This window comes from Cynocephalus volans, chromosome 15 (assembly GCF_027409185.1).
Source record: "Cynocephalus volans isolate mCynVol1 chromosome 15, mCynVol1.pri, whole genome shotgun sequence".
In the NCBI taxonomy this organism is placed as follows: Eukaryota; Metazoa; Chordata; class Mammalia; order Dermoptera; family Cynocephalidae; genus Cynocephalus; species Cynocephalus volans.
Genome location: NC_084474.1, coordinates 29,509,606 through 29,525,169, shown reverse-complemented (window position 1 = coordinate 29,525,169; position 15,564 = coordinate 29,509,606). Strand labels below are relative to the sequence as shown.

Genomic DNA, 15,564 nt, shown 5'->3' with positions numbered 1-15,564 from the left:
TACATTAAATGTGGGGCTCCTTAAGGGCCTGCTCTTCTGTGCAACTGCATAGGCCGCACATCTATGAAGCTGGCCCTGGGGTCTGGAGTTAAGACTTGATTTGTCCAACAAGAACTGTCCTGAATTGGTTTCAAAAATGACAATGGGAGATCATCTCAGAACTATCTCAAAGCTCTTTGATCATCTCATCCCAGAATTTTGGCAAGGTGCTTTGCATTGAATTTTTAAAAAAGGTTAACCAAGTGACATGCATCTATCTAAAAGGATTCCTTTGAAAAGTACAGTCTTATCTTTGAATAACAATGGATCCAACTTATATGTGTTTTTTCAGATGTGGCAGTTTCATCCTATACTCCCTCCAAGAGCTGCCTGCCTAGAGAGTCAGTTAGTAATGAGGTGTCAAGAAACCATGGGCTGTTGCGTGGTGGGCATGTGTGCCATGCTTAATGTCAAAGTGGTTTCATGCAGAGAACTGAAATGACACAGGTGATTCATTTACACATTTATTTTCTATCTTGCTTATTCTACTAGACTGAAATGGAGAACAATGCCAGCAATTTTATAGACATTTTGACATAAACAGGTATTTTGATGTTGAACAATTGTACAGACTACTACATGCATATAAGTATGCTGATTGGTGCAGAAATATTGAGTTGATCAGCAAAACTATTAATACGAAATCACATTTTCATTTTTATGGAGTTCAAATGCAGCAGATGTGGGGACATTGATACAAAACACCATTAAATGGGAGAGAAAGGCATTGTATTAATGGTGCAGGATGGACAGCTGAACAAACACGAGTACACTAAATCGTATCCTCCTTACAAAGTTGAAATCAAAACATTTTGTTTGCAAATATAATGAAATAAAGCATGTTGAGGCAGATGAATGAGACTACACAAGACATAACCACTTATGTATATGCTTTAGCTTCTATTAAGAGTTTGTATTAAAACTATTTCAACATAGTATAAGATGAAATGCTAGTGTTATTATGTGTGGGGACAGGACAGGAAAACTTAATTGAGAAATCTTAAAAAATAAAATACTGATTGTGCTTCTTTTTCCCTGCAGCATTCAGAACATTCATAGACTAGTATGAAAACCCTCTAAAAACATTAAGTTAATAAAAATGAACGATACTTCATGCGACTGTACCTGTAAATCTAATTCCATGTATAACTCAGAAATAGGAAATTGTTTTACTTAATATGTATAGCAATTTTAAGAAATATTAATTAAAAGTTTAATTTCTGATACTCTATTTCTTAGGTTTTAAAAATAGTTTTAGGTGTTTTTAATCTGGGAGATGTTAGGGACTTAATAGAAACAAAATCTTTACAACTTGAGAAAGAAGAATAGGTTGTATAATGATCTATTTTATAGGGAAATCATCCATGATTGTTACCAACAAGGTTTTTTGTGTGCATAATTACTGATAATACTGAACAACTTCACCATAAGTTTTCATAAAATCACTTCGTGAATCTGACAGAGTTGTCCTGAGTTTAACAATAAGAGCATAATTCTAGCATTTAATGTTGAATTAATGAATTTTGGGAGTTAGATAATTTTTTAAAAAATATGACTCTAGTAAGCCAAAAAACAGTAGATAATTCAGGTTCCCCCTCCTGGCCCTAAACACACACATACACACACATAAACATACAGCCTCCTCAAAGCCGATCAACTGTAAAAAAATATATGCTATAAATTTAGCTTCCGCCATGTAACTTATTTAGAGATTTACCTTTCTTGATTAGCTTTTCTTTGTTATTTTTTTCTTTCTGTTTTTCTCCCTCTCCCTTCATCTCCTCTCCTCCTTCCCTCCCTTTCTCTCTTTTCTCCTTCCTCCTTTCCCCTTCCCTCCCACCCCCCAATGCTGGCCTTTGAAAGTCTATATATGTTAATTTTGTTGATACCCAACATTAATTTTGGAGACAAAAATTAAAATAATATATACTTTTGAATACTTGCTTAGTAGATTGGTTACTTCTGAGGAATGTACATACTTTGAAGAGTGCATAGAGCTAATGTCAGGTTAGAATTCACTACAATATCCTCCCTTTATTTTACACATAATAGTGGTGAAAGAAGCCATTTGAGGCAGGTCTACGTTGGCAATGGATAATAATTTAAGCAATTATATTGGAAAGTCAGTAGATATTTTTCTTTAGTTTGTTAGTAGCAACACTTTTAACCTGAACTACTCAATGTATTTTGTCTATGTAGATATGATGCAGAGATTTTTATTATAAGCCTGAAAAAACAGTTAAAAACTTCAGTATTGATCGTAAAGAATGCAGATTGAAATGATTCAGTGAGCCATTTTACCTAAAAGCATTATTGCACTGCCTCCAACCTTTTTGGACTAGATGTTGATGAAACAAGTATACAGTCACTTTTGTACCGTGGCCTATGTACATGACACCATAACAGAAGGTGTTGGCATAGTAAGATGAGACAATTACAATGGCAGCTTTTAAATGTAGCAGACATGGGTCAATCAACCTTGTTTTTACATAAGCTACATAGAGACAGGTAGTAAATACATTTAGTGAGCTGGATGGGCAGCATAATGCTTTATCTGAATACTACTGAATAAACTAGAAAACCTTATTTTTTAAGAAACCTGAGGAATACAGTATTTGTTAGGCTATAACTAAATAGTAATAAGATCTAAATTGTCATGCAGTTATGATTTAGAACATGGATTTTTTTAAGTGTTATAATAAGTTGATTAAAGCTCAAACTAAGTAATGTGTTATTCTAAAGTTTTCATTAAATTAATAAGCAAAAAACAAAAGAAAACACCCCGAAACCAAACAACCTCATTAAAATCAAAGTATTATTTTCAGTTTAGCAATGATGGCTACTGGATATTCTGAAGGTGAACCTTTAGTATATCTTAGAAATTTCGTGTAGACTCAATGGAAGTGTATCCGAAAGTCAGCCTGTTTTTGATATTAGAGTCAGTCACAAGCCCGGGCTCCACAGTGCCCACCCTGCCTAGTTTGGAATAGTTTCATTTAGAGAGTGTAAGGACTGTACAATGTGCTGCACTATATGTAGTCCTGGTTATCACCCAGTGCCAATGTTCTTGTAGGAAATAAGGGTTCTATCTAAATTTTTATGACCTGGCAATTCAAATAAATTGAAACAGAAAATGAGCCTCCTTTTCTGTTATCTTCCTTGATCAATAAGATTTTAACATTAAAAAAGTAAAACAAAAAGTCTCTGATGAAATCTGATGACAATCTATACTTTAGATTTTCAACATAAAATTTAATGAAGAAAAAAATTTTTAACACTGAGAGCTTTTATTCTTATTTTATAGTTTATTCTGGCAAATAGTCAATTATGGTAAAACAAGAACCAAATTGGTTATGAATTACTTTATAAAATATATCCTTAGGTTTACAAATATTTAAAGCAGAAAGATGAACTAGTATGTTGAATATTCACGTAATGACTAAGGTATGTTTAATTTTGTGGTAATAGGAAGGGTGTAAAAGACTCTTCAAATAGATAATATATCTAAAGTTTTAGTAATTATAGGAAGCTAATTTTCCTCCAGAAGAAACTGGTATTTGTTATTAAACATTAAAAATGTAAGGCAATTAGGTAAAAAAAATTGCATTACCTAGTCTTTGTGTCATGTTATTTGTCCAAATAACGTCAATCTTTCTTTAAAGCCACATGGGGTAAAAAGTATATATACACATATACTTCAAAAAGTTCGTGGAAAGATTCATATTATTATTATTTTAATTCTATTTTTCCACAAACTTTTTGAAGTACTCTCGTACATACCTCCTATTTGTCAGACATTGTCCTAGGTGCTTTCTCATATACCACCTCATTTAAGTTATAATAGTCTTTTAAAAAATGTTATCTTTATAATAAATGAGAAATATGAATTTCAAATGATCACCTAAAGATATTTTTACATAAAAGAGATAAAAAAATCCTAATCCAAATATGAATTATTGGTAATTGGATATATAGCAAAGGACAATTTTTCAGTATGGCTTTCTCTCCACCCCTAATATCTTTTGCTAGAGTTTTATTTAAATTGCTATTATGGTTTTGGCCCAGGACCACATAAAAACTACTAGAGTGACATCAGTTTTCCCTGATTGAAATGTTCATTACCAGTGAAAATGAGGAAAAGGGTAATATTGGTATTTTCCTTTTTTGTGTACTGCTCTGAAAACAGAAACACTAATCAGTTACACAAATTTAGTGGGAAGTTTGCATTTAGGATGCTGCTTTGTGATAAATGAGAGTTAGGTACCACCTTTCTCATCAACCCAGCTATTTACCTTTAAAGTTCAAGAACGTAACAGAAGCTTAAAAAATATTGTATTTTTTTCTTAATCATGGGGGACAACTTTGCGTCATTGTTTTGTTGGTCAAATCATATTATTATACCGTACGGAAACAGTCTCTTTGTCCTTAGGCCTCTCTAAGTTTCTGACTACCTAGACATCCTCCTGTTACCCTTGGATTTGGGCCTCAAGTTGCCATTGTGAATGGTCATTTGGTCCTGATTTTGACTTGGTACCTGGTGGAGACTGCAGACAGGAGAGGAATGAAATATCTGAATGAGCAGGATCTGAGATTTGATCACAAGAATCCATTTTCAAACCAGGATGGTGAAACTTGACAAGAATACAGAAGGGAGTGAGAGGGTAAGTTGTATGCATAATTGGTCCCATTGTACTCCAGGGCACAGTAGGTAATGTTAATAGGTTGCCCAGTAATTTTCCCCTTTAAACATTTTCTTCCACTTCTCCTCACTTCTTCAAATAAAACAAAGCAGGTAAGCAAACAGGCAAGCAACAATATAAAACAAAAGATTTCTGATTGAAAGCAAGGTGTTAAGAGCAGACATAGCCATTGTGTAGTTAAATTAAAGGTTATTAAAAATGCTTGAGTGTGCTAATGGTACCTTATATTTATTTAATATACTCTTTTTAAACATTTGTTTTTAAATTTTTTATGGTTTAATATTATACCTCTTTAAAATTGCATAAGTTTGGAACTTGGCTATTGTGTGACAAACCTAGTGTTTTTGTAAGTTGCAGGTTTTTCTTTTTCTTTTTTTCTTTCTTTGGTTTTGAATTAAATAGGAAGATTTTCCAGTTCTTTTGTGAGATTTTCATAGCACGTACATTTTGTAAATTCTGGTGATTGTATTTTGTTGGATAAGTAATTTGGGTAATATATATGTGCATTTGCTCTCTGTGTATTTGTTTTCCTTACAAAAAACCTTCTAATTTCAATTAAATATTATGATGTGAGTATAATTTGTAGGTTAAAAACATAGCCTAACCCATATGCTGCAAATAAGAATGTTAGAAGCATCTTGCTTTAAAGATGGGCCAGAAATCTGGCTGTAATAGAATTTCTGGCCAGCACTCACAGATGTCTATGGGAAGTCTAGAAACCACCTGTTTTTTTCCACCAGGGTCAATTCAGGAGTATTTCCGGGCTCTATTTGTAATCTCCTAGTACAATAGACACTGTGGATTTTGGAGTGAGTCAACTCAATTGCTTTTTCTTCACAGGTCCACGATTCTTAAAAAACCCCCTCAATTTTGAGGTCTTACCTTACTTCCCACTGGTGGCAGAAAGGTCAAAGTAGTATTTACTGTGTATCCAGAGTGCAGGCTAGGGCACTGCTAAACTTGTGATCTTGTTTTGATTTAGAAGCAGTAGGTAGGAATATTTCCAAAGTGCTGTGTAGATGCTTAGCAAGCTTTATCAGGTATTTTGGAATAATAAAAGGAAAACTAAAAAGTGGTCACTGAAAGAAAAATGCCTGGGATGTAGTTGTGATTTTGGCTATATGCAGGGCAACCAAAGATGGGATGGTAGAGAGCTTTCTCTCAAGTCCCGATTACCACATTCTTAATTCCACTTTCTCTCAAGCTGGCCATTAGAGGGCACTCAACACAGAGAAATAACGAGCCGTCTGGTGGGCTCATGGCATCCTTTCTGAACTAGCACTTTGGCCTCTGCTCTGTTATCGCTATTCTGTGTTTCCCTGAGCTTGATTTTGAAAGTCTATTATTATTGTTTGGTATGCCATCCCAAATCTCTTTTAGGTTGAAATGGAGCAAAAATAAGTAAAAGAAGAACTATCCAGCCATATAGTTTGCCAGTATTGCCCACAGTAGAGGGAAGATAAACTACATTGCTCAGATTGGCATTTAGCTCGCATTAGACCAGCAGGTGGTGATGGCTTCTATCACTGCATGCATGCTAGCATTTGAAAAAATCAAGCAAAACAGTTATGGAAGTATAAAAAAAGATCATTTTTGGTATGTTTTCTTTTGCTGAAGTAGGAAATATCTTCATTAAAATACTTTGTCACTAGATTTCAGACAGCTACTATAATTTTAAGCATGGATCTTTAGAAACTGTATATGGTGGAAATTCGGATCCTAGATTAAGGAATGAAAATAAGTAACTTGAATCTGATGGAAAATAAAAGGGGATTATAGATATTCTCAGACAACAAACTCAAACATACCATTATACTATTTCTAGCTCACACTGTGGAATTGAATTTCATTTGGGAATATTATCTGTTAAATATGAAACCTCTGCTAGACTGTAAATTTGAGGAAATAAACTGTACATATGTTAATTTTTGGCATATAATAGCCACTCAGTAAATGTTTATTGAATGAAACATTTTATCAACAACAATCTGGAAATATCTGTTAGATGATAAGAATTAATTTCTTCAGGAGAGAAAGTAAAGTTGGAATTATGGCCTTAATTACAAATTTCTTGTAAATAATAAATATTTAATCTAAATTTTAAACAAGTGTATACATATGCCTACTATAAACTTCTCTGCTTAAAAACACATTTAATTTACTTACATTTTTTCTAGTCTTTCTTCCTTTTTTTTTTGTATTTGTATATTTTACTGGCCTTGGGTTGCCTTATTATTAAAGAGTATCCTCCTGGCTCCCTTTATTTATATGTATATTATATATAGATTTAAATCCATTTAGACTTGATAAGCAAGAGATTGTGCACTAATGGCAATGGTAAATAAGTACTTATAGAATTGTCAGACTGTTTAAAATGGCAAGTGGAAGAAATGGTTATTGAAACCACAAAAGGATAGCATTAGGTCGCAATACGTGCTAAATTAAATAATATAGGATGTTCTCCAAGATTCTGGAGTTGGGACTTTTCTTATTTCTTAGTAGGGTTGGGCCTTTAAAGTTTTCATTTTTATTTAGATTTTGTAGTTTTCTTTTTCTTTTTTAGTTTTGTTTGGGAGAGGACAGTGGCAAAGGCAAAATACCCAATATATTTTCAAATCCGCACAATCCTAGTGAATAAGTGCCTTGAGACAAGCTAAGCAATTTTTGAATACTGAATTTTAAATATCTTTCATTTAGAAACTCAGAGAACTAAGAGAGACTAGTGATACATCCCTAAAATATTGCCTTATAATCAATAGGAGTAAGAAAAAGTAATAAAATTTTTCACTTTTAGTCACAGGTCAAATGCACTACTGAAATATAAAATTTTTAGTAGACTTTTCCACTGGTATTGTTTTGCTCTAGTTGTTTGTGATAGACTATCATTAACTATTTTGACAAGCAACATATCTAATTGAGAAATTACTTTTTGCTTTATCAGATAATAAGAAAAGTCAACCCATAACATCACTCTGATCAACAATTTGTTATTTCAAGTGTGAAATCTAAACTGTGATTCAAAAATAATTATACATCAGACTTTATACCACTCATCTATTTCTTGAGAAAACAGTTATTTGGAAAATAATTTCATTTGTTCCTGTCATATGTTTCCCTGGTTTGATAACTGAGTGATTTTTTCATCCTCAGAAAAGGCATTTTTTCACTAACCAAATCATCCTTGGCTTGGTTTTAAATGGGTCAGGCAGTAAGTCCCATGAGGCCAGTGTTGTACCCTAACACCAAGTTATAGTGCCTGGTATAGGATATAGGTATGCTCAACTAATATTTGTTGAATGAATGAACAGTGAAATGATGATCAAAGTCAATCAGACAATATTTTTTTTTAACTTAAAAGTATTTCCAAAGTTCTATTTGCTTTTTTTTTCAGATGATTAAATGGCTTCCTGCAGCCCTCTGCCTAATGTGTATGTCACATTACATCACGAACAATGAATTCTTCTCTTTAACCAAGGGATGTGTATCTTATGACCAGAATTTCGAACTGGCAAGCTTATGTGCTGAAGATAGTCAATGCCAATTATCTGAAGTCATTACCATTAGGCATGATCTACTGCTGCTTTAAACAAGCTGTGTAACTATAAACGCATCTCCAGTTTGTTTACATAATTTTGGATATTAATAGGAAAAAAATCTAACTAAACATGCTTTCCTATGGTACGTTGGAACACCAGACTTAAAGCCAGATGATATGGATGAGACCACGTTCTACTATTCACCAATGAGCTATGTGAACTTGAGCAAAATACGTAACTTCTTTGGTCCTTTACTGACAATTAGGCGAGATAAGAATCTATAAAGTACTTTAAATACATGAGGATTTTTTTTTTGGCTATTCAAATTTCAAGAGAAAATAGTTGAATTGTTGACTTTCCTTGGCCAGTGTCTACATGACAGTGAGACTGTTTTGATGAGAAATTAATGGGAACAGACACTTGGCACATATTCTCCTCGTTACCAAATTTAGTCCTGTCAAGATAATGCTTAATCCAATGCTTGCTTCAAAGCAGTTGGTTGTGCCACAGTGGTGACTTCCTAGTGAAAATGTTTAGACAGTATTTAAATCAGCTCTAGGGACCCACACAGTAGCTTACCCTTGTATGTGTGGTCCAAATCCAGGACATGTATTGATGCACCCATTTCTATCCTCTTATGATTGGGCTCAATCTTGTGGCAATTTTCACTCATTGTTTAGAGAGCCAGAAGAATCAGAGTAGCCTGGGACTGTTATTTTGAGGTTGTTCAAATGGTCTTTACTCATTGACTTTTGTCCCTGTTCACTGAACTAGGTAATGATGAGTGAACCCTCTCAGCAGCAGAAACCTCCAGTGCCCCGCAGAGAACCAATCTCTATGTTCTTGCCATTCACGCAGTGTTTCTCAAACTGGGGATGTATTTTCCAGGGGTTATGAAAGATGTATGTGAAGTTATGAGAGTATCAATTTTACTAGTTGATAAGTAATATAAAACACCATTTAAAAAATATTGAAACAGATATATCATGGAGTAAAATGCAGCATTTACATGAATTTTTAATGTAAAACATAAGACTTCAAAAGAACTTGTGCTTGGTATATTCCCAGGTTATTCCAGGCACACATGTTCATTCTCTGCAGTAAGTGCAGTTCATTGGAAAGGTTTAGAAAGCACTGCACAAGTGCATCCTGGGAACCGTCAGTCCCCAAACTGCCTCCCTATCAGACAAGAAAGTCAAAGAGTTCTTTAGAGGAGGATTTTCTTTTTTTCCTAGCTGAAGCCTTTCAGCCAAGAGGAACTAAGAATTGAAGCTTTCCATGGGATGTTCTTGAAAATTCTTCAAAACTTAAAAAAATACCTTAGATTAAAGAGGAAAAGGTTTTTAGGGAGGAAAATCTAGGATTTGTTGAGTAGGCAAGTTTTCTGATATTAACCATTCTGGAACAAGGTTCTCACTAGAAGGCTTACCAGACACATGAAAATAGGCATTAGTCAACTTTCAGGGCAATAAGTCAAGTCCACTTATGCAGGAATGCATAATAGAAAAGGTTGAGGTTCATCAATAAGAAACATTAGAAAATAATTGCTTTATGAGGGTATGCAAAGAAAATGATTTTCATAACTTATTTGTATTCATCTAATAGCAGATATACCTGTTTGACTCTGAAAAACGATACATAGAAAATCCAAGCACTCTAGATTTACAGAAACTGATCAACATTTAGTTCTAGACACTGAAATAAATATGAGTTATGTAAATATCAATGATTAATGACCATAAACTCTTAAAGGTTATGTTTTGAAACAAACACGAAAACCATTAAGACATTCTAAGCACAGTGAAAAAAGAACTGTTTAAAATTATTTTTAGCAGTTAGGACTGTTTGGACTTCAACTAAGATTAAAACATGTTTTCTTATCTGAGATATAATGGCAAGATTCTGTTAATAAAGAAATGTTATTGCTTAAAGCTTAAGTTAGATTCTAAACATTTGGGCTGTTTTTTCCAGTGCTTTTTTTTTCTTTTCAAAAATAGAATAAAATTTAGAATGTTTTCTTTTTCTATAAACAGTAAGTTTTACTTTAGATTTGGCCCAACAATTTCCTGACTAGTTTCCTGAATCGTATACACTTACAAATGCATTAGCATTATGCTGAGGCTAAACCTGGACATTCCTGGGAGACCAAGGAATCATATTAATTTGAAGTCTTTTTTTTTTTTTTTTGTCTTTTTCGTGACCGGCACTCAGCCAGTGAGTGCACCGGTCATTCCTATATAGGATCCGAACCCGCGGCGGGAGCGTCGCCGCGCTCCCAGCGCAGCACTCTACCGAGTGCGCCACGGGCTCGGCCCTTAATTTGAAGTCTTAAGACAGCTTAGAAATAATTTTGTCTTGATTTTTATTGGGGCAAATTTGAAACCAGAGCCTTGATTTCTGTGAAGAAAAGTGGAGTCAAATGACCTGAGTTCTAGCACAGACTTCACCAACAGGGCAACCTCCAGCAAGTGCCTTAACTCCTTTGGATTTCATTGTTCTCTGTAGAAAATGCTGGAAGTAACTTTCAACAAAGATAGTTCTAACCACCTGCTGGGCAGGGCGGAGGTTAGAAATGTAAGTGGGTGTTTCTAGCTGCTGCAATCACTGAAGGTGCTACCGCCGTCTGTGGTTCTGGATCCTGTTATTCACATTTTGCAAATGGCAGTGTCCCCCTGTCCCCCTGCCCTGCCCCATATTGAGAAATACTGCATGGCCCATTGTTAGGCAAGGGCTCTTTTCATAGTAACTCATGACTGAACCACCTCTATCTATGGGGTGGGGGAGGGGCCGTCTCACTTAAATGGCTCTGCTTTCGGTTTGTCAAAAGTCACTTTTTGGAATTCCAATTTTTGGCATATCTGCATTCTATTCTTAGATCTTCAGTTAGAAAAGGTTATATTGGATACAAGTGGAAAATACAGTCATCTTTAATGGCCAAAATACATTTTTTTTTTTCTAAAAATAAAACCTGATTTCCAAATGTGGAGTGCCATTGTTTTAAAAGTTTAGTCATATGATATAACCTTTTAAATATTTTCAGTTTTTTTAAAAAATGCATTTCTGTCATAGGCTGTGGCATGATATATAATTTATTGGCTAAATTTCAGGCTTAAATTCCAAATAATTTGATATCTGGTCATTAAATCTTGCTTATTTCCATGATTTATAAATAAAAGCACAAATGCTACAACTAAGAGAAAGCAAAAAAGAAAAGTATCCTATGAATTATGTCACAAATAAATAAAAATACTGTATTCCTTTAAACAAATGTACTTATAAGAGCTTTATAACCCAAAGCGAGATATGCAAGATGGTTTAAGAAGAGGTTGCAATTTTGCAACAGGAAGTCTGTACAGCTCCTCCAGGCAGTAGCTGTGAAGGAAATACCTGTGTCTCAAAAACTTGTTTCCATGTGTTCTTGACACATTTGCATCCGGCCCCATTATTTACAGTCATGCATTCTGCAAGCTCAAAGCACCTTAATCCTCATAATTATGAATGCATGCAATGACATTTCATCCTTTCATGTGCAAATTCTAAAATTCCTTGTAACATAAAAGTTAAAATTTGAAACTCTGCCTACAATTTGAAATGAAAGGATCAAAAATGTCAGACATTGCAGAATACTGGTTCCTAATAGAGCTCTCTTTATTTGTTCACTGTTCTTTAGCCATTTTTTGTTTGTTACAAAAATGCAGTCTTGACTCTTTATTTAAACAGAACTTAAACTAAACTGTTCATGCCATGCAAAAATAACATTTTATGCACTTTTTTTGGGGGGGGCTTCCCATATTTTAGTTCACAGGCATATTTACCATGTTTTTAAGAAAAGTTTTGTTTTGCTTTTTATTGCTTTTGTAACTAGTCACATGCTGGTTTCACGTGAGGGACAATAGCCTGTGTCTCCTGGGCTGGAATGAATTTCTGGGGCAAACAAGTGGTTTTCCATCTTATACCCTTCTTGACTACTGTCCTTTTTTACTTCCCCTGCAGCATGGTAAATGTCTTGTCTACAGTTGTGACCTGTATTCTGTGGGGAGGAAGAGTCCTCACAGCCCTCTTCTTGTAAAGGGTCTCTTCCATCACTAGGCTTATCTGCAAAGCAATTTGGGCTGGAGTCCGTCTGCTTGTCCTGCCCTGCCCCTTGGAGCTCTAAGAAGTTTTCATCTTCACCACTATCTATTTCAGTGAAGCTCCTCCTCTCTCTTGAAGAGAAAGGAAACAGTTTCTTGGGGAACCTAGGGGACAGTCCTTTGGAAGGTCCCTGACAATGTGCTGAAACCTCAGTGCCCAGCACAGGTCTGTCTCCCTGGGCAAGGGTTTCTTCTAAGAGGATGGTACTGATATGTTGCGGGGTGGTGAGTGAAAGGTCAGTTGTCATTACTGGCAGTGGCCTGGCTGTGCTGGGTGGGGTCTGTGGTACACTGCTTCGATTTTCCTTAAAGTTCACTTTGAGGGGTCTGGACTTTAGTGGGTTGCTGCCTTTTAGTGAGCTCTTAGGGCTGTCGGTGGCATTGTCAGACTGCGAAGGACCATGGAGGCCACACTGGGAATCCCTGGCATCAAGGTTCACAGTTATGTCGATTGGGGCATAGTCTAGTGTGGCATCCCTGACAGCAGGCCCCTTCTCTCTGATTAGTGTTAGAAATGGGGGACCCCTGGCTCTTTGGTGCTCTTCTGTCCTTGTGAGTTCGGTTGGGAACTTCATCTGCAAGTGAGATGCAGAGGGTGGTGGCAGGGGCGATCTCTCCGTCTCTGTGAAGTCGGTGGCACAACTGGTGAAGCTGTCGATGCTGGAGGTGCTCTTCATGTCCACGATGACCTCGGTCTGTGCCACGGCGAGCTGCTCCTGTGGGTAGACCACTTCTTCCATTTCTATCTCTTCTTCATATACAGATGGCCTCTCAGACTGTTCTTGGCAGTCCGGGTTTGGGTGAGAATGAGGCTGTGTCTTGGTGATTTCATTGTACAGCATCTCCAGTTTCTGGGCACTCAGATGCTGTGGGCTGGAGGAAGAAGTGTTGTTCAGCTGCTCGTGGGAGTCTTTTTGGCTAACCTCCTGGTACTTATTCTCGTAAGACTTGTTGGAGCTTGTTTCCGACAGAGCCTTCCTGGCCCACTTCCACCTGCTTGGAGATAGGTGATTGTCATTGGCCGAATCCTTCATATTGGCTGATTCCCCAGCCTTCTCGACAGCCACATCTATCAGTTCCATACTTCGAGCAAAGGCATCCTTCAAGTTCATAGAAACGATGCTTCCATTCCTTTTAGCCCGCTCAAGAGCCTCTCTTCTTTTAATGGCCTTCTCCTGGCGTTTCTGCTCTTTGTAAAATTCAGAAAAATTGTTCACAATGATTGGGATAGGAAGGGCAATAACCAGAACCCCAGCAATACAGCACAGGCCTCCTACAATTTTCCCTAGTAATGTTTTCGGGTAAATGTCACCATAGCCGACAGTGGTCATGGTGATGGTGGCCCACCAAAATGATGCAGGGATACTGGTGAACTTGGTAGACTCTTCATCCTTCTCAGCAAAAAATACCAGGCTGGAAAATATCATTATCCCCATGGCCAAAAACAATATCAACAAGCCCAATTCATTGTAACTCCGTCTGAGGGTGAACCCCAGAGACTGCAGACCTGTCGAATGTCTGGCAAGTTTCAGGATCCTGAGGATGCGCATGATTCGAAAAATCTGGACAACACGCCTCACGTTTTGGAACTGCAGCACACTCTTGTTGGACTCCGTGAGGAAAATGGTGACATAGTATGGCAAGATGGCCAACAGATCAATGACGTTTAGTGGGCCTTTAAAGAACTTCCATTTATTCGGTGAGGATAGAAACCGTAAAAGGTACTCCATAGTAAACCAAGCAATACACACAGCCTCCACGTGTGCCAATTGGCGGTTGTCGCTGGGTTGTCCAAATTCATCCATTTCTTGCAGCTCCGGTAGTGTATTGAGAGACAAAGCAATGGTGGAAAGTACGATGAACAGGATAGACACGATGGCCAAAATCTGGAAAAAAGAAGAAAGTTCAAGTTAGTAAATTCTCTTAGTTTTGTTTAGGCAGCTAGGAAAAATATGGATCAATGATTCTTTAAATGATATGGAATGCTCTGAGTTATTCCAAGGTTTTATGAAGGCAACTTTACAACCTAAAATTCCCAAACTAATACAAATACATTCACTCTTTACAAGTTCATTTCATTTAGAAGCCTAATGTGTATTGAAATTCCATGACCTAAGCAACTTGAAAAAAATCCATTCCCCCCCAACCCACTGCCCATTGTCCTTAGCACATTTGTGTGGGTATCCACCATTTGGATGAGGGCCCCATATGGCTGGAATAGTATTTGGGGGAGTCACCATCTATCTTCTCTTAGTTATCTGTAATCTTTCTTTCTTAATCACTAGGTTTATGTTTCCTTAAGTGAATTGTTATACATAGTACATAAACTAGACAGAATTCATGATCTCTAGAAGTTTTATTCTACAACTAAAAACACAAATGCAGACCTACACATGGAGATAGAATATGGCACTCTGTACAACAATGCTTCTCCTAAGAACATATACTATTTATGTGGTAAGTACTGACATCAGAACCAAGTTAGGACTTCTGGCCAGCATCATGTGGGAAAGAAAGATTAGGCACTAACTTCCTTCAGTCAAGGAAGGTTTCATAAAGAAGAGGTTGGAGAAGGTCCATGGTGATCTCAGTGCGGGGCAGACATTCTAGGCAGAGGAAACAGCAGCATGATGTCAGACGTGGAAGGAAAGAGGAATTGCTCAGAAAGAAGAGGATCAAGTACTGCATTTTAGAGTCAGATGGTCTGAGTTCTAACCCTGGCTTTAGTGCTTACTGTGTGACCTTGGACAAGTTTTTAACCTCGCTGTGTCTCAGTTTACAAATCTGTTTAATGAAGGTAACAACTATAGCTTCTTCAGGGTTGCTGTAAAGATTACATGGTACACAGACATTGCTAAATAAATGAAAGGTTCTCATATTGTTAGAGACTGAAATGACCCTGGAGTTCAGTCTGGACAAAGGGCAAGAACAGGTACATGGGAAATCTGTAAAATCATGCATGATATAGACATCCCAACAAGGGATCTCCCCACTGTAACACGGTGTTCTACTTTTATGGGGCAAAGTCGGAAGATTAAGGTTTGAGGGCAATGCAAGGAAGCACTTCTTTGTTTAGTAAAGATTGTGCATTTGGAACCCACAATTCTTGGTGGAGTAGGAAATCTCTTACCTACATTAGGTCTGGCTTAGTTTCAC

At 36.5% G+C, this 15,564-nt stretch overlaps 1 protein-coding gene across 1 annotated transcript in view; it reads right to left on the bottom strand.

The window, feature by feature from the left end:
* Window positions 1-12,140: 12,140 nt before the first annotated feature.
* The window catches only part of KCNB2 (potassium voltage-gated channel subfamily B member 2), a 353,107-nt gene continuing 349,683 nt past the window's right edge, over window positions 12,141-15,564 (bottom strand). Inside the window, exon 2 of the mRNA XM_063080116.1 lies at window positions 12,141-14,294. Within this exon, the coding sequence (XP_062936186.1) occupies window positions 12,141-14,294 (2,154 nt within the window). The remainder of the gene's footprint in view (window positions 14,295-15,564) is intronic.